Below are 19,135 nucleotides of genomic sequence, written 5' to 3' on the forward strand. Positions count from 1 at the left end.
GGAGAGAACGGGTCCACGTAGGAACTGCCACCTTTCCTGTGGCATTGAGGACACTCTGGAGGTACAGAACCAAGCTTGGGTTTCTTCATGGATTTCTGACTCCCATGAGGGCTTTTAAGGTGTGCCGTCACAGCCCTGAGCCTGTTGCCCTGGGCCTCCGGCTGCCTCCCAGCATGGGGGAGGCCCCTGTAAGGCCCCGTGGAAGGTCAGCTGGTTCCTGGCTGATGTGTGTCACCGGCATCGGGGTGTTTCTTCCTGGAAGTATCCAAACCTGCCCGTGGAAGGGTGCAGACCAGACAGACCCTGCTTCTCCACCAACCCTCTCCTCCTCCTCCCAGGAGAACCTTATGCTTTCCATCCTGCCCAAGCATGTGGCTGACGAGATGCTAAAGGACATGAAGAAGGACGAGAGCCAAAAGGACCAGCAGCAGTTCAACACCATGTACATGTATCGCCACGAGAATGTCAGGTGCGCCGGCCCGTGGGCCTGGGCTCCAAGAGCGGAACAGGGGCTGGGGTCAGCCAAGCACTGTGGGATTCGAGAGTCTTCCCCCAGGACTAGAAGCTAGGCCACGCCTTCAGTGTGAGCCTCGGCCCCCGTGGGAGCAGTCTTGCAGACCAATGCCGAGAATGAGCCGTCTGGGCCATGTAGTCAGTCCCCATCATCGCACAGACGTCACCCAGAGTGCGGGGGTGACGTCTGTGAGGTCACCCAGCCATTCTGGGCCGGCTAGGGGCTAACAGCTGTGTTCCTACCAAGACGGGTGACTTCATCACGGGGCAGGAACAGGCAGCGTGGGGGAAGGAGGCCCGGAGAGGAGAGGCCCACGAGGATAAACTAAACGTCAGAGCCCCGCATTCGCCCTGGGAGTGCCAGGGCTTGCCGCTTTGGGGTCGAGCAGGGACCCCTCTGCTGTGGTCCTGGGGCAGGAGCTGGTGGTGGGGCCAGGCACGCTGCCCGGAGCCTCACGGTGGCGCCCTCCCTGCTCTCCCAGCATCCTCTTTGCGGACATCGTGGGCTTCACCCAGCTGTCTTCCGCCTGCAGTGCCCAGGAGCTCGTGAAGCTGCTCAACGAGCTCTTCGCCCGCTTTGACAAGCTGGCGGCCGTGAGTACCCGGCCCCCGCTCGGCCTCCGGCGCGCCGGGGGGCCACCCTCGGGGCTCCCACGGTCGCCTCTCACGGGTGCCTGCTCTGCCCCCTGCCCGCCCTCCGTGCCCGCAAGGGACTCAGAGCCATGCCGCACACCCTGTTCTTTCAGAAATACCACCAGCTGCGGATTAAGATCCTGGGCGACTGTTACTACTGCATCTGCGGCCTGCCCGACTACCGGGAGGACCACGCCGTCTGCTCCATCCTTATGGGGCTCGCCATGGTGGAGGCCATCTCGTGAGTGGGGCCTCTGGGAGGAGGGGCTCTGGACCGCAGGAGAGGCGGACCTTCCGTGGTCCGGCGTGGGGGCTCGGCGCACCCCAGGCCCCCACGGGACGTGGGTGCCGTGTTCGTCGGCAGGCGGCTCAGCCCCCGGCTCTGGGAAGGGGGGACGTGGCTTGCCTTCTTGCCAGCTGAGGGGCCGAAAGCCTTCCGTGGCCTCTGAGGGGCCCAGCCTGCATCCACTGTTGTTTTCTAGAGAAGTGGCAGTCGTGGTAAAGGCTGTCACACCTCCTCACACTGGTTTGGAGTCCCCCCAGGCTCCCCGTCCCTTCTTTCCGTGTTTTCTCACTGTGAGCCTCCAGGCCCGTCTCAGGTCGGAAAGTCTGAGTGTGGCAGCGACGTGGGGCAGCAGAGGTGGGACAGGGCCCCGGCCTCTGCTCTGGGCTCCCAGCCAGGGCTCCTGCCTCTGCCACTGGGAAGACGCTGCCCTCTCCCCCCTCGCCCTCCCCTGTCGCTGTCACATTGCAGGTGGCTTAGAGGCCCCAGCAGGCAGGCCCTGGCTGGGATCAGGCACCAGGAGGGAAGGGGGCTCCTTGCTGAGGTTTCCCACCCCACCACCAGGATGGAGGCTGGGTGGTTGGGGTGGGGAAGGGACACCTTGCCACCAGAGGGCGGTTTTGCATTGTTACCATCTTCTGGATTAGAGCTTCTCTGACATTGGCCTAGACACAAATGCTGTGCTGGGAACATGTGGGGGGTGGGTAGTTCAGGATCATTCACCTCCACTTCCCTCACCTCGGGGCAGCTTTCCCTGTTGCGCGCGGGTGCCTGGTACAGGTGGACGCGGGGAGGTAGCGGCCATTATTCTGTGGCTTCCTGCCTGCACCCCCATCACGCTAACTCGCGACGCGAGCCTGGGCCCGGGCCGACCTGCTGGACCCCTAGCCACAGGTCACTTAGCTGAAGTGCAGGCAGAGAGCTGTGGAGTGCCCAGCGGCCCCCTCGGCCTGGAGTGGGAGAAAGCCAGTGCAGGACTCTTCCTGCAGGGCACAGAGGGCCGGCCACCTTGCCACGGCCATGCCCGACCCTCCTCCTTTCCGTGTGTGCCTGGCAGGTACGTGCGGGAGAAGACGAAGACTGGGGTGGACATGCGTGTGGGGGTGCACACAGGCACAGTGCTGGGGGGCGTCCTGGGCCAGAAGCGCTGGCAGTATGACGTGTGGTCCACTGACGTCACTGTGGCCAACAAGATGGAGGCCGGTGGCATCCCCGGGTGAGCGAGCATCTCCTTCCCGGCGGGCGGGCGTGGGTGCTGAGGGAGGGGACCGTCCATCCGTCAGGGCTGGGACTCAGCCGGGAGACACCCAGGAGCAGTGTTCTTCCTCAGGGCTCCTGCCTGCCTGCCCCGGGCCCAGCTGCCTCCTGCCTGGGCCTCTGCAGCCATGTGTCCTCGTCCCCGTCCTCTCCTTGTGGGGCCACAGATGCCGGCACAGACTCCCTCCACCTCCAAGGCTCCCTGCAGGGCGCCAAACCCAAGGAACAGGTTCTGACGTGGTGCACACCTGGCTCGAGCTCCTTTATACCAGCAGCCAGTCAGGGTGGACGGGCTGAGGACGCAGAGGAACCCTCCCCGCCTGGGTCAGGGAGCGGCCCTCCGGGGCAGTCAGGGTTCTGTCCCTCAGTGGTGACTCCCCAGAAACGGGTAACAACCCCCTGATGGCGGGTGGGAGCCATGTGAGGTGCATAGCGGGAGGATCACCACCGAGTTCAGAGCGGCCTTCTACGCTCCTCACCTGGCCCGGTGCTGCGGGCAGCCTGAGGGTGTTTCCTTCCTGTTTCGCGGATGTGGCACTGAGGCCCAGAGGGGCGCCCCGGCTGGAGCTCTGGTGGCACGTGTGTCCCCGCCTCCCCGGCAGCCTTGGGCTTCTGGGTGGCCCGACCCTCCGCTGACGGTCCCGGGCCTCTTGCTGCCGTCCAGGCGTGTGCACATCTCCCAGAGCACCATGGACTGCCTAAAGGGCGAGTTCGATGTGGAGCCGGGCGACGGGGGCAGCCGCTGTGAGTACCTGGACGAGAAGGGCATCGAGACCTACCTCATCATCGCGTCCAAGCCAGAGGTGAAGAAAACAGCCGCCCAGCACGGCCTCGACGGCCCGGTGAGTCCCCTGCCCGCCTCGCACGGGACGTGGAAAGGCAGGGTTCGAGAAGCAGGGCCTGGGGAAGAGCGGGCGGGGCCGTGGGGGGCACCCTCGCAGGGGGAAAGCGGGCTCCGGGGGGAGTAGTGCACATGGCTCCCGGCAGGCTGACGGTGAGTGGTACAGCAGAGGACAGGCGCCCGGAGAGGTGTACGTGGCACTCGGGAGAGCAGCTGGCTAGGGAAGGGCTCCCTGCGTGGAGGAGGCAGTCAGAATCACGGGAGAGACGTGGGCACCCAGGGAGCGAGTTCGCGGAGTGGGTGAGGATGCCAGGGGCAGGCACTGAGGTTGGCTTGGTCACGGAGGAGAACCGGGCTGGGAACTTTGCGGGGCGGGAAATGAGAAAAGAACCGGATGGAAGCAGTGAGGCCGTCCTGCCCTGGCCTCTCTGCTGATTTCCTGCATCTTGTCAGACCCAGTGCCCTCAGCAGCTGCCCCCACCAGCCTCCTGACAGGCTGTCTGGTTAGAAGCCACCAGTGGCTGCTGCAGAAATTGGGCCGTCTGTCATCCTCTGCTGAGCCTGGAAGGCGTTTTACTCCTCGAAGCTTTGCACTTAAAAACCCCACCAGTCGTGGGAATTTGACAGTTGGGGGGTTTGGTGCTCCCAGAGCTGGCACGTGGAGACCATCCCATGGCCGAGGCTGTGTCTCATGATGGCTAAAGCAGGGCTTGAGCTGGTCCGGTGAGGTTTCTGTGGCTGAAGACGTGACCCCTGTAAAGTCTGGAAAGAAAACTAGACGCCTTCCCCCTTCCCCCACGTGTATGTGATGACTAGCAAATCAAACACAAACAGAAGATTCATCCGTTTAAATCGAATTGCAACCACTGTTTCGTGAGTACTTCCGTTTCTCCGTAATTTCACTTAATCCTCAAGACAGCCCTGGGAGAAGGGGGCTGTCGTCATACCCACTTTACAGAGGAGGAAACTGAGGCCCAGAACTTTGCGTAAGTTGCAGATCTGGTAGGTGGCAGAGCAGGGCCCTGCCCCCGACCTGCCAGCCACCCCGTAACCCAGAATGTGGGCGCCCCCGTGTGAAGGTGTTCACACGGACTCAGCACTGGGAAGCCTGCACATGTGGGCACCGCCTCACTCCTGAGTAATTTAAAGTCCCACGAGGTGCCCGTGTTAAAGCAAAGGACACTTCAAGGTATTTTGGGCTGCATGTGAAGTCTGAGCTACAATTAAATGCTCCAAGGAACTCAGAAAAGTAGGAAGCTGTTTTTCAGAAAATTAGGAACCAAGACTTGACCTTGCCACAGAATTAACAAGTTCATTCATATTTTTAAGAGTGCTCCTTGGGGAACTGTCACATACTCACTGGAACGCATTGAAAATGTCTCTTCAAAGCTGTTCTACCAGACAGTAATCGACAGTAATTTAAGCAATCAGCTACTTTTGTAAAGCGGTAGGAGATTTGTAATTCCTGGCATACAAAATTTTTAAGAAACTGAGCAATGTTACTCCTTTCAAAACTTACCCACAAATTTGGTTTTACCGGGAGGGCCACCTTGAAGTCACAAAGCAGTCAACACGTCCTTGGGATAGCACTCATTCCGCTGTGTTCTGATCTTGTATTTTATTTCGCTTCTTCCGATCACCCTTGCATGGCATGTCATTTGGCTCAGGGCTTTTCCTCAGCACCTGAACCCCTCCGAGAGTGCAGATGAGGGAAGGGAGGCCCAGGGAGCCTGGGCAGAGCCCGTCTCCATGGAGCCGTTGTGCTTGAGCCATTCTTCCACTTGCAAATGAGAGAAAAGTTGAGTCTGTGCTTGCATGGCTTAAAACATCAGCTCTGAAGCTGTGAGCCAGCAGGAAACGGCCCATGCCGAGGCCGCAGCCTGAACAGGACGGAGCACAGGCACTGCGGGTCGAGAGAACCAACCTCTTCTTCTTAAGTGCACCATCACACAAGACAGCCGGCACTGGTTCCCGTGGAAACGTGAATGGTGTTCTCTTTTCAGCACTTCTCTCAGTGACATTTTGTGGCCATTCAGGTTTTCAGTACTTTTGTAAAGTTGAATTTTAACAGTTTGTCTCCAAAAAAATTATTTTAAAGTTTATCTTGAGAGAGAGAGAGAGCGTGTGCGCACATGTCGGGGAGGGGCAGAGAGAAGGAGAGTCAGAATCCCAAGCAGGCTCCACGCCCCCAGCGCAGAGCCTCATACGGGGCTTGAACTCATGAACTGTGGGACTGTGACCTGAGCCGAGCTCAAAGAGTCAGAGGGTTAACCAAATAAGCCACCCAGATGCCCTGTTAACAGTTTCTTACTGCCCCTTCCTGAAAATATCAATTTCTCAAAGTAGAAAGGCTGGGTTAAGGTTTCTGCACATGGAAAGCTTTTACCCCCGCTCATCACCACCTGCCTCCCACCCCCGGAGGGCACCCTCACTGCCCAGCTCTTTACTCACTGTTAGGTTTGTTCATTTGAAAGACAGAACCGTGATAGGCCACTGTTGTAACCTCATTTCTGTAATCATTAGTAAGGCTGGACGCTTACCGTGGTTGTCAGCTAGGTTGACAGCTAGGTTGTCAGCTAGGTGTTTTCTTCTGTGCTTTATGTGGCCTTTGAGGGCCCAGTCCCCTCTCTGCTTTGTAGGGGCTCTTTGTTTATTAGAGAAGTGAACCCTGGCTCATGTGGTGGCCAGCAGCCATCGGCGGGGCATCCGTCGTGTGCCAGCGCCGCTGTGTCACAGGGAACTCGAACATTCGGCTGTGGTCGGGAGCTCCCGCCTCCTGTGTTCTCTGCAAGGCGGCATGGCGGCCGCCGGGGCACGCGGAACTCATCACGGCCCGTGTAGCTCGTGTGGTCAACAACTGTTCAGGAAGTCCTCATGATGAGTCTTTCCCGAGTGTTAAAAAGCTTCCAGACCTCTCCCTGCGCACACTGCCCTTGTTGTCAGGCCCGCCTGCTCTCTCTGTCTCACATGCCATCTCTCATGATGCCCAGATTTCCCCCTCGGCCCCGGCTGTTGCCTGCACTCACCCTGTGGCCCCTGTAAGTGTCCATCTGCACAGACACGGGGGAGCTCGGTCCCCAGGTCCGAGGCCCAGTGCCTGCCGGTCCCTCCGCCCTCCCGTCTCCGTCAGCGACAAGTTCATTCTTTCAACAGTTCAGACCAAAAACTGTGAACACGTGCTCGAGCCCTCTCTTTGCCGTCCACAAGCGCGCTCTGTTGACCCCTCCTGCGAAAGAGAGCTCTGACCCCCCCACACCCCCTCACAGCCACCCCCGTCTGGGCCACCAGGGGCTGGGCCGCTGACCTGGCCCCGGGGCCCCGTCCCCATGGCAGGCAGTGTTCCTGCTGAGGTGTCGGGTGAAGTCCTGTCACTTGTGTTGGTCTCCATCTCACCCGGAGGGAAAGCCCGAGCCCTGCGGAGGCCAGGAAGGCCCCGGCATGGCCAGGCCCTCGCCGCCCTGCTCTGCCTTCACTCACCGTCCCGGCAGCGGCTCTGACCTCCCGGCAGCTGCTCAGGCCCGTTGCCGGGCCTTTCCACCAGCTTCTCCCTCTTCCCAGGGCCTCTGTCCCCCCAGAGCCAGGCGATTCGCTCCTTCAGGCCTTCGCTGACCTCCTCTCCACTGCCCCGCTCCCCTGCGATCCTGTGCCCCTTTCCTGCTTTATCTTTCTCCAGAGCACATACCCTCTTCTTACGTGCTCTGCTAATTTTACTTACTTGCTTCCCTGTTGTCTGCCTTTCCTCAGTAGAACGTGAGCTGTCCCGGTCAGGACGTTCTGTATGTATCCCCAGGAGTTAGAGCAGTTCCTGTCACAGAGCAGGGACTCAGTAACACTGCTGCCCTGTGTTTCAGCGTTTAACTTACTCTGTCAAGGAAGAGTACTTAATCACTGGGGACATGGGCTTGTGGAATTTATTCAGACTTTCGGAAGGCATCTGACGGTCTCTACACCAAAAAAAAGACCTCTGTGAATCACTGTGTCAAGCGACTGTTTCAGAAATAGGAGTTGGAACAATAGGGTCTTTCTCTGCTTTGAATAATTTTACTCGTGGAAAAAGATACCAGAAAAGTACAGCATTTTAAAATTAATGTTCTAGAGGAGGAGTCAAACGGTAACTTCTTTAGAAATTAGAGCTTCCGAACTCTAGTGGGAAGATTCCAGACCGATAGTGCGTGGACCAACCAGGTCTGCTGGGGCCGACAGCCACGTCTTTCCACCGCAGGCCCTGCTGAACGGAGCGCCAGCTTCCTCAAAGCCCAGCTCTCCCGCCCTCATTGAGACCAAGGAGCCCAACGGAAGCATCCACACCAGCGGCTCCACGTCGGAGGAGCCCGAGGAGCAGGATGCCCAGGTGTGGGCAGGGGACGGGGTAGGGAAGGTTGCTGCAGGAGTGGGAGACTGGCCTGGGCTCTTCTCTTTTTTACCGGTGCCACCTTGGGCGTCACCTCCTACCCTGGTTCCGCTGTCTCTTCCTGGGGTGGAGGGGGGCAAGTCCAAAGAGGTGCTCACCTCAGAGGCCTTGTCTAGCCCTCCTGTCCCAGAATCCTGTGGCTTTGAGGGCAGCGAGGACATCCGTGGAGAATTCTGTAGGATTCAACCAAGACTGTTCTGGAAGTGAGACTTCAGGGTGGGCCCACCTCTCTGTTCCACAAGTCCCATGAACAGATGGCAGGGGTTTCTGGAGGAATTAACATGCTTTCCGCCCTGAGGACAGGGCCCATCTTGGGACAGCGTCCAGGACCTGTCCGTTACTAAAGAGCTTCCTGGGCCCACTCAGTGATAAAGGCAGGTCCTGGGAGACGGGGGTCTCTGCCTTGCTCAGGTGAGCCTTCTGCCGCCGGCGGCGGCAGGTGGGGGGCAGACGAACGGCCCCGGCGCCTTGAGATGAGGGAGCTGCAGAGCAAGAGGGGAGACAGGGCTGAAAGTTCACGGAGGTTTTCTGGATCACCGTGACGTTCAGCAATTGTGATTTCCTTGATAGAAGGTGGAAATGTAGACTCAACATAACTCGTTGACAAGAACACACATCCTTTTAGCAGCTTGTAACTTTTCTGTCCTCACGATTAGCCACACTCCCCAGCATGCGCTTCAGGGACAGAGGTTCTTGGTGCTGGAACAGACCTTCCTCGTCATTTAAAAAATTTTTTTTTCAATGTTTTATTTATTTTTTGAGACAGAGAGAGAGCATGAACGGGGGAGGGGCAGAGAGAGAGGGAGACACAGAATCGGAAACAGGCTCCAGGCTCCGAGCCATCAGCCCAGAGCCTGACGCGGGGCTCGAACTCCCGGACCGCGAGATCGTGACCTGGCTGAAGTCGGACGCTTAACCGACTGCGCCACCCAGGCGCCCCTCCTCGTCATTTTACAGAGGAGAAAGCTGGAGCTGGGCAACACGAGTGACATGGGATCAAATTGGCAACCAGTGGCACGCCCGAGCTTAGGACCGGGCTGTCTTGGTTCTGGCTTCCAGATACATCTGGACCGGCACAGACAGCACTAACGGGCCCGGTCTCAGTTACCATTTGGGCTGATGGCCGTGTAATCGCAGTCTGGGGTCATACTTTTGGAGCTGATGCTTTTTTTTTTTTTTTTTAAATGTTTATTTATTTTTGAGACAGAGAGAGTCAGAGCATGAATGGGGGAGAGTCAGAGAAAGAGGGAGACACAGAATCTGAAATGGGCTCCAGGCTCTGAGCTGTCAGCACAGAGCCCGACGCGGGGCTCGGGCTCACAAAACGTGAGATCATGATCTGAGCCGAAGTCGAACACTTAACCGACTGAGCCACCCAGGTGCCCCGAGCTGATACTTTTCCTCTGTGCGAATTAAAATGGTAGAAGTCCCCCAGCCCCGTCACCCCGCCAGTGACAAGGGTGTCCCTTCTTCTCCCAGCACTTTCCCCCTCAGACCTTCCTTCCCCCAAGTGAACCAGATGTGCACTCCCTTAAGCCCTAGGGTTGTCATTCACGTCCCAGGGACGCCGATTGCGTGGCTGTGTGGGACCCCGTCCTCGTAGCAGGATGTACCGGGACTGCGCTGCCCCAGCAGCGGTCTCACATTCCCGGGTGTCCTCCTCGGGGCCAGTGGCTGCTGCCCCACATGCTGCCGTTAGTGGCTGGTCACTGCAGAGCCACGGTCCTGGGAAACCAGGAAGGACTGTGGCTTTGGGTCCAGACCCAAGCAAGATGGAGCCGTGTGGGGGCATAGGGAAGACTTCCTGTAAAGTGGTTTCTAGAAGGGCTTAGTTAGTCCTCCTGAGTGTGATCCCTTTTGTCCCCCCACCCCTGCACCACCCTCTTTCCCCAACTCCGCCCCCACTCCTCCCACCCGCCCCCACCTCGGGCACTGCCTTGCAGGCGGACAATCCCTCGTTCCCCAACCCGCGCCGGAGGCTGCGCCTTCAGGACCTGGCTGATCGAGTGGTGGACGCCTCTGAGGACGAGCATGAGCTCAACCAGCTACTCAATGAGGCCCTGCTTGAGCGAGAGTCCGCCCAGGTGTAAGTGGATCCTCTGCATATACCTTGTAGGCCCTGACTTGGGGTTCAGGAAGTTAGCCATCTTGAACGGGGCCCCTTCCTGTTAGGCCAAGGCAGATGTGACATCTGTGTTTCATGGGACGTGTTTCCACCGCAGAGTGAAGAAGAGAAACACCTTCCTCCTTTCCATGCGGTTCATGGACCCCGAGATGGAAACCCGCTACTCCGTGGAGAAGGAAAAGCAGAGTGGGGCCGCCTTTAGCTGCTCCTGTGTTGTCCTGCTCTGTACGGCCCTGGTCGAGATACTCATCGACCCCTGGTGAGGAGGGCATGGTGGGAGCCGATAGGCCAGGAAAGAGGAAAGGTGATGAGCATCCTAGGCCAGAGGTGTAAAGGGTGTGAGTGCATCATCTGGAGCCTGACACTGGGGCAAAAGCCTGGTCTCTTCCTCGCCTCGGTGGAACAGCCCCAGCTGATCTCGGGCCCAGGTGTAGCTAGGACTGTGCCCTGGACCCCCTTCCTTCTGTCTACCTCGGGTTCCAGAATAGCACTAGCCTTAAAACCAGGATGGAGAAAGCCGAGGGGTAGAGAGGGGCCCAGGAGGATGGAGGCCTTGGCTGTGTGGGCCTCAGTGGTCTTGGGATAAGAAGACAGAAGATGGGGGACCCTCTTCAACCTCAGTCGTCAAGCTGACCTGGCTTCCCATTCTTGCCTCATCTTAGCAGGTGATTTTAAGCTCTGGGCACAAACGGATTTCTGCAACACAGCAGCAGGTCCTCCGGGGCACGGGGCATGTTCTGGAGTCCTTGCCCCAACCGTTGAGGCCCGAGTAAAGGTCAGAGGTCCCCCTCCCCGTGGCCCATCAGCAGCTCACTCCTGCACGGGGTTCCCCCTCAGAAGGAGGCGGGCGGAGCCCTGTCCCAGTTGCAGTTGGGGGCACCGTAAGGAGCCTCGGACTTAGTCGCAGGTTTCTAGACACGGCTGTGTTGCCTATTTGTTGTATGGCCGTGTCTCTAAGGTTCCCGGAGTATCAGTTTACTCATCGGTAAAGCCAAAGATGATGATGGTAATAACAATTTGAAGATCATAATGCCCTCTCTCCTAACTCCCAGGACTGTTGGAAGGATCAAATGCATTCATTCGCTGCACAGGAATTTACGGGCTGCTCTGTGCCCGGCGCTGAGGTCTAGGGATATGCAGCAAGGACAGCGTACAAACAGCCCCGCTCTCGTGGAACTTCCGTTCTAGCAGAGGGAGGCAGACATAAACAGTTGAATAATCAAAACACGTATGCAGACAGGGGCAGGTGGCATGGATAAAAGTCAGGTGAAGAAGGGAGCGGGGAATGCTGGCGGCGAGTTTCGTTGTGTCGGCGTTTGTGTATGACCCCGGGCGGAACGGCCTCACCGACAGGGAGATACTTCAGTAGAGACTGAGAATCCGAGAATCAGGCGCTGGCTTGGCAACAGAGGTTCCTAGGGAACCGAATGGTGGGGGTGTGAGTACGGGGAGGATCTGGAGACCCCGAGTTTCTCGGAATTGAGAAGGTGGGTGTGGAAGTCCCTGCTCAGCTGTGAAGCTCTGTGCGGTCGGCAGAGGGGGGGCCTTGCCGCCCTCGGCTGCAGGGGAGAGGCTCTGTCCCCCGCTCTCCCTTCATGGCAGGGCGCTCATTCCTGAGAAACCCGTGTTTCTCCTGGGCCCTGCCCAGGGCATCTGTGCCCCAGCAACAACTACCGCTGGGGAGGGCTGCACATGCCCAGGCCCTGCACTCAGGGCCTCCGTCCCGTCTCCACAACAGGAGGCAGGGCTCCGTGAACGTTTCAGGTGCCGGCATGGAAGGGCCTGCCCTCTCCCTCCTCCTCTTCTCTCCTGGCCCTTCACCTGATCTCACTGACCCATCTGCTCCCCTCTCTCATTGTCGTCTCCCCTTCACAGGCTGATGACAAATTACATGACCTTTGTGGTCGGGGAGGTTCTCCTTCTGATCCTGACGGTCTGCTCGCTGGCCGCCATCTTTCCCCGGGTAAGAGCCGCTTCCCCTTTGACTCCGAAACCTTCTGCAAGTGCAGGTGGCATCGACGGAGTTCTGCATCCCGTCAGATCCTGACAGATACGCTGCCTTTATTAGGATGGTGCAGGCATTGATCCATTCATTCATTTGTCCCACACCGGTCATTCATTCGCTCCAGCTGAGCAAGCAGGGGTGTGTAAGCCAGAGTCCGGATAAACGGGGACCTGCGTAGAAAAGCAGCGGAGGCCCCGCCGGAAGGGGGTTGGTCCCGATTGTGACATGCAGCGAAAGCCAGACAAAGGGACTGAGACGTTCTCCTGTAAGCACCGGGGTCCCATGCAGAGTCTGGGATCAGAATGACCAGAGAAAAACAGTGTTTTAGGGAAGGGGGTCTGGCAGGTGACTTGCCGGGTCATTTGCAGGACTTAGGGCACACCGACCCAGGAAAGGCAGGAGCAGCCAGGCAAAGATGGCCGGCCCCGAACATTGTTCCCTGACGTGGCCTTGCCGCTTGGACTTACGGAGCGGGCTGCTGCTGCTGGCACTGCCCACAGCCTCCTGGGCTGGTCTCCGTGTCTGCTCCAGAAAGGGCTTTGGTATCTGGAGGCCCCGCTGTATCACAGACCCCTCCAGTGGGACTGATACAGAGCATCAGGTTCCTGCACCACCTCCTCAGGTCTGCCGGTCAGTTTTTGGTTGACTCACAGGCAAAGGGTCATTAGCAGCTGTATTTACAGGAGAGAAGACTGTCAAAGGCTCATGGCCCCTGAAATTCCATTCTTCTAGGCCTTTCCTAAGAAGCTCGTGGCCTTCTCGACTTGGATCGACCGGACCCGCTGGGCCAGAAACACCTGGGCCATGTTAGCCATCTTCATTCTGGTTATGGCAAACGTTGTGGACATGGTGAGCTCCAGCTGTCGCTGTAGAAGGGACACCCCTTCTCTCAGTGGAGAAAGGCTTCTGTATTGGCCAGCATGAGCAGTTTGTCAACCGGTCCTCCCAACTAGACATGGCTGAGTTTCCTAAACAGATTATCTTGGCCAAATGGAGGGCGTCTTCTACCCCGGAAACCTGAGACTGACCTGTTGCCCCCAGCTCCGTGCTCTCCCAGAGTGCAGGAGCCCGACACCATGCTCCAGATCCTGTGTTGGATGTTGACTCATTTAATCTAACAGTCCCAAGAGATGTTGGTACCATTGCCTACAGCCTCGAGGCTCAGAGAGGTTAATTCACTTGTTTTAGGTCACACGGCCAGTAAGTGGCAGAGTAAAGGACTGAGCAGGTCTAAACCCCAACCCTGTGAAGAAACTCCCTATCTCGCTGCTCAAGGGGCACAGTACTTGTATGCGTTCTGCATATCTGAAGTGTTCCCTACAGTGTGGTGAAAGCCAGGTATCTAAGGGGTATCTAGGGGGCAGGTAAGCCCATTCCGCTAAAGGAGCTCTCCTGTTTGGCCTTCGTCCATTTGAACGTTGCCAGACCTTCCTAGAGCCCAAATGGCTTGGGGCAGACAGATCCTCTTCTCTGCTCTCCTCAATTCACGGAGAAGCGGCAGGTCCCAAGGGGGCAGCCAGATGCTTTCCTGGGGAGAGGGGACAGCAGTTGGAAACCCCGATCTATTGACTCAGAGCCGCCAGTCATTTGCTGAGCATTGGCAGCTTGGAGCGGTCGTTGACTTTCTTGTCATTCGTCACGGCTCCCGACAATTTTGGCAGTATTATATACACTCTTAAAAAGTCCTACATTTTCCAAATAAATCTTATAGCACTTGCTTTATTTTCTTTAAAAATTGAAGCACAGGGAAAAAAAAACAAAACAAAACCTCACCATGGAGACTGAATCTGGTGGTAGTAGAGGTGAAAAATCCCTAGGGCCAACTGAGCCAAAGTCCAACTAGAATGAGAAGCTGGGGGCTCCAGAGCCTAACACGCCCCTGGTCGCACGATGCGCGAGCGCAGGGAAGAGAAGCCCCAGGCCCCTAGCATGTCTGAACCCACCTGGAGCCTGGTGCCGGGTCATGGACAGCGGGAGAGCCCGTTGCCAATGGAGGGGTGCAAGACCAGGGAGGTATAGGAAAACTTTTCACGTGCTGAGAACTTCCCCAAAGGCAGATGAGCACCAGCGGTTGCAAGTTACAGAAAGTGGGTTGGATTCAGTTTATGGGTGCACTTTCCCTTGACTCCATGTGCTCGGCAGCAGGACTTGAGAAACGGAAGTGTTTGCGCGGAGACTGGCTGCCATCGCGGTGACGCTGTGGGGGAGCCCCCCACCCCTCAAGCAACAGTGTGGTGTGGGCAAGAGCATTTGTATTTGAAACTGAAATACTGGACTCCTGGCTCTGGCTTTACCACTTGCTCATTGTGCTGTTTTGTGCAAGTCCAGCCTCTCTGAGTTTTCTATACAAAGGTGGCAATAGCAAAAATACTGGAATTTTCATAGACGGCAAATGAGAGACGGTTAAGCTCTTAGTAGGAACTAGTGGCCTTTGTATCATTCCTTGGTAAGTTTTCCCATCTGTCAGTGTTTCTGAGGGAGCTGTGGGAAGTGGCAGCTGAAAGGACACTGCCGTGCACAGCCCTCTCTCACCAGTGTCTGCTGTCCCCCTGTACCCTGTGTTCTCCCCCTGCCACCCCGGGCCTGCCCTCCAGCTTAGCTGCCTGCAGTACCACACAGGCCCCGTCAACAGCACCGCAGGGACGGAGGCAGAGGATGGCTGCGTAGAGAACCCCAAGTATTACAGCTATGTCGCTGTGCTGTCCCTCATCGCCACCATCATGCTGGTGCAGGTCAGCCACATGGTGAAGCTCACACTCATGCTGCTTGTCACGGGTGCTGTGGCCGTCATCAACATCTACGCCTGGCGCCCCATCTTTGATGAATATGACCGCAAACGTTTCCAGGAACATGAGTAAGATGAGGCCTCTTTAGGGGTCTGTTTTGTCTCCTTCCTCCCCCCGCCGCCCAAGTCTCCACTTCAGGGTCATGGGCCTTGGGCTCCTTCGAGGCTTGGATGGGAATCGGGGTTCGTGGCTTCTCACAGATACGCCTCTGAGATCCTTTCCATTCTCGATGAGTGGAAGATCGCGGCTGCCTCCGTGTTCAGCTTCTGGGCATCAGCCTCTTGTACTCAGGTGGGGCCTGAGTGTGCGATTATCTGTCCAACAGCTTTCCTGCGGTCGCCTTCGAGAAGATGCAGGTACTTTCCACCCCCGGGCTCAACGGCACTGACAGGTAAGGGCAACTGCTTTCCCCGTTCGTTCTGCATTTAGTCTCCCTTTCGTCTAGAGACAAGAGAAGGCCATGATCTCACCCCTTCAAAGGCACACGCTGTGGGAGATTTGTTAGAGCAGCATGTGTTTCTGTAGGAGGGGTAGGAGGGCTGGAGCAGAGGTGGAATGACCCGGGTACGGACCTGGCCGTTGTGGCCTATCCGGGTCAGAGAGCGAGCCGGGAGAGCAGCGGCAGTGTGGTGTGGGGGGTCGGGTGGAGGCCGGGCTCAGGTGAGGGGAGAGGCAACAGACGGCCAAATGGATGTGATAGCTGCATTTGAGGAGGAGGGAAAGAGCACCGCACTTGATCTAGAAGGCATGGATTCTTCCCCAGCTGCAGGAGTCCTCTCAGGGGCCGCAGGCAGGCCATCGTTCGAGTCCGTTTCACAACTTGAAGAGGATAGTGGACTAGAAGTTCTCCAGGGTCCCTTCTAGCGCTAAAGTTTTAGAATTTTATGATTCAGTGCCTTGACTAGACTTTTAAGTTAAAAAAAAAATACCTAACAGAATTAGGGTAGAAGAACTGAATAGACCCTTCACAAAAGAAGAAATCTAAATGGCCACTAATAAATGAAAGGCACTCACGTAATCAAGGAAATGAAAATTAGGACCAGGACGAAATACCACTACACACCTACCCGTTTCTCAAGAGTTAAGAAGTCTGGTAATATCCAGTACGATGGTAACACACACGCTCCTGATGGGAGTATAAATTGCTACAACCGTTTTAGAAAACCATTTGGAGTTATTTAGTGAGGTTGCAAATAGACCTATGACCCGGCAATTCTGCTGTTCCGTACGTTCCTTACAGAAACCCATGCACATCTGTACATCCCAGGACGTGTGGGCAGAAACGTCCGGTCGTGTTCATCATAGCTACACACACACACACACACACACACACGTCCAAAGCAGGTGAAGCCAACCCAGATCCCATCAACAGCAAATGGGTATACAAATTGTGACCTACTCATGCAGTAGGCTACTATGTGGTAATGAAAACTGTTAGCGCCGTACAAAAACGTGAAGTTATAAAGCAGCATGATAAAACGGTGCCTTAGTTCCATCACTCTGATGCTCATCTCGCCTTTCTCCAGAGGCTTCCATGGTTGCACCTACTTCTATTATCAATCAGTTGCAGTGTTTACTAAAACATCGAGGGAGTGGCCCTGGTGTGGATTCCAGGAGCTGCCCCGCAGGGCTGCCTATTAGGAGCCCAGTGATTAAGATTTATTTACCTTTGAGTCCAGGCTTGATATGAAGGTGCTTAAGGAGCTGGGAGAAGTTTCTGGAGCTCAGGGTGATGGGAAGGGCACAGCCCAGTTGGAGGGAGTGAAGCTGCCTTCCAAGATGGCAGCAGGGGTGGATGAATTACTGTCTGTCCCACAGGCTGCCCCTGGTGCCTTCTAAGTACTCCATGACAGTGATGATCTTCATCATGATGCTGAGCTTTTACTACTTCTCGCGCCACGTGAGTGCCCACACACCCTCCTCTCCCGTCTTTGTGCACAATCCGTCAGGGTTTCTTAAAAGAGCAGTCTCGGGATCTAAGAACCCCGGCTCCTCAGGAGTGCTGGTTTCCCTTACCCAACTTGGCATGTGGCCCTGGCCAAACCATCACCCCCTCCTTTTTCTGGTTTCCTCCCTTGCAATACAAGGAGAACAGTTCGTTACCTCTTTCCTCTGACTTCCTCCAACATGCTGAAGGAAGCATACAGTGGAGGCATAAAAGCTTGGAGAAAATCTGTTTCTTAGGCTAAGGGCTCCTGGATTTTCACTCACCCTGGTTCTAGGGGTCACTGACACGCATGGAGCCAGAAGAGAAAGGGAAAGAAGCTGATGAAGTTTTGTTTGGTTAAAAGGAAAAAAAATAAGCAGAGAGGGAGAGAGTGAAGTAGCTCCATGTTAGCCCAGGTGCCCCCCGGTGGCTGGCGAGGGAAAGTACAGCCTTCCCGAGGCACTTCTTGGCCTAATGGAGCCTGCTGGAAATGGGGACGCCCCGCTGGGCTAGATCTCCATTGCTGCCCACGTCCCCCAGGCCAAGACGGACCTGTAGCTAGAATTAGGTCCCAGAAGGCCCCGCATCTCCAGAAGGCCTCTGGGAGCTCTGCATAACCACAGTGAGGCTGGAATCCTCACTACAGCTGCAGGGTGGCCTTTGTGAGTAGGTGGGTCTCTCCGGGGCTTCTTTCTCTTGTCATTTAGCCACCTTCCTTCCGGTTTTCCCACGTGGAACCCCTGCATCCAAATTCCCGCTTCATCTTTCCATCAAATGGTCAGCTGAAGCACACACCTTGCCTGTGCCTGTCCACAGGTGGAAAAATTGGCACGGACACTGTTCTTGTGGAAGATTGAGGTCCATGACCAGAAGGAACGCGTCTACGAGATGCGGCGCTGGAATGAGGCCTTGGTCACCAACATGTTGCCTGAGCACGTGGCACGCCATTTCCTGGGGTCCAAGAAAAGAGATGAGGTGAGGGGTGGCCCCGTGCGATAGCTCGCAGCCGTAAGGCTGTGTGTCGTCTGGCTTTCTGTCAGGGAGCCCCTCTGGGCCCAAGGTCTTCTCAGGAGCTGGCACCGTTCCAGGCAGGGCTACGCCCAAGCTGCAGCTGCATCATAAGCAAGAGGGAAATTCACAGGCGCTCGGTAGAGAGCGCTCCAACCTGTGGGCCACACATCCCCGGAAGGCCCCGTTTCCGCCGAGGCCTTGGCTAGAGCTCCCCTGTCAGCTGCCATCCCCTCACGTAGAAGGGTTCTTCTGTCTCACTTCCCAATTCCATCCCACCCACTTGCTCAAAGCTAGGGCTGTTCCAGAGACCAGAAAAACTCTTGTTCAAAGTCGTGACAGTCTACCTCCTTACAGCTCAAAGTTGGGATAACCTGGGAGGTATCCAAAAAGCTGAGTACACCAATCACGGGAGATCGTCATTTCTGTGGCACACCGTTCCATCAGCATTTCCTTGAGCGCTCGGGCCTGCCTCTTTTTAGGAGCTGTACAGCCAGTCTTACGATGAGATCGGAGTCATGTTTGCCTCCCTGCCCAACTTCGCCGACTTCTACACAGAGGAGAGCATCAATAATGGTGGCATCGAGTGTTTGCGCTTCCTCAACGAGATCATCTCAGATTTTGATTCTGTGAGTCCCCGTCCTGCCCCTAAGCCAGCTCACTCTGGATCACATCCCAGGACAGGCTGCAGAAGTCAGAAGCTGTCGTTACCCTACCCTAGCTGCTCCATTTTTCTGGCTGAGCCCCTCCCCATTAACGTAGGAGCTCCTGCTGCCTGGTGGGTCTGAGTGGGCAGGCAGGAGCCTGGGAAATCGCCTGCAAATTCATGGTACGACTAGCTAAAACAAGATCCTGAGGCCCCTCGGATTCTCCCCACCCTCAAATTCAGATCCAGTAAAATTAGGTAACTCGTACACCAAGGAAAATGCTTTTACATATATGCTCAATCACCCTAGGGGACTGGCAGTTTTGTCCCACGTTAAGGTCCTAGAAACTGAGGCTCATCGGGAAGTTTGCCTGAGATCACATGGCTGATAAGCGGCAGACTTGATCAGACTTCAGGAAACCATCTCTGGGCTGTCTTGTGGGGTTGTTGTAAACAGGCACACCTGTCACTTAGTTGGCTCATTTATCCCCATTGACTGACATTTCTTCTTTAATACTGGCCTCAGCTCCTGGACAATCCTAAGTTCCGGGTCATCACCAAGATCAAAACCATCGGCAGCACCTATATGGCAGCTTCAGGAGTCACCCCGGATGTCAACACCAATGGCTTCGCCAACTCCAACAAGGTAGCTAACCACCTCTGTGGCTGGAGGAGATGGGGCTCTGCCTCCAAGGCAAGA

The 19,135-nt window shown here is 56.5% G+C and overlaps 1 protein-coding gene across 4 annotated transcripts in view; it reads left to right on the plus strand.

The window, feature by feature from the left end:
- Nucleotides 1-19,135, plus strand: part of ADCY3 (adenylate cyclase 3) — a 91,202-nt gene that overhangs the window by 68,686 nt on the left and 3,381 nt on the right. For 2 of the 4 annotated variants that reach the window (XM_053201156.1, XM_027033321.2), the window contains exons 4-19: nt 339-469; nt 996-1,107; nt 1,260-1,387; nt 2,487-2,645; nt 3,351-3,528; nt 7,750-7,878; nt 9,882-10,024; nt 10,161-10,322; nt 11,939-12,026; nt 12,801-12,917; nt 14,801-14,922; nt 15,180-15,245; nt 16,673-16,754; nt 17,598-17,756; nt 18,272-18,418; nt 18,962-19,081. In XM_053201156.1, the coding sequence (XP_053057131.1) occupies nt 339-469; nt 996-1,107; nt 1,260-1,387; nt 2,487-2,645; nt 3,351-3,528; nt 7,750-7,878; nt 9,882-10,024; nt 10,161-10,322; nt 11,939-12,026; nt 12,801-12,917; nt 14,801-14,922; nt 15,180-15,245; nt 16,673-16,754; nt 17,598-17,756; nt 18,272-18,418; nt 18,962-19,081 (2,043 nt within the window). Of the gene's footprint in view, nt 1-338; nt 470-995; nt 1,108-1,259; nt 1,388-2,486; nt 2,646-3,350; nt 3,529-7,749; nt 7,879-9,881; nt 10,025-10,160; nt 10,323-11,938; nt 12,027-12,800; nt 12,918-14,662; nt 14,923-15,179; nt 15,246-16,672; nt 16,755-17,597; nt 17,757-18,271; nt 18,419-18,961; nt 19,082-19,135 lie in introns of all 4 variants that reach the window. The other 2 variants (XM_027033319.2, XM_027033320.2) reach the window with 1 other exon arrangement.

The sequence above is a fragment of the Acinonyx jubatus genome, chromosome A3 (genome assembly GCF_027475565.1).
Source record: "Acinonyx jubatus isolate Ajub_Pintada_27869175 chromosome A3, VMU_Ajub_asm_v1.0, whole genome shotgun sequence".
In the NCBI taxonomy this organism is placed as follows: domain Eukaryota; kingdom Metazoa; phylum Chordata; class Mammalia; order Carnivora; family Felidae; genus Acinonyx; species Acinonyx jubatus.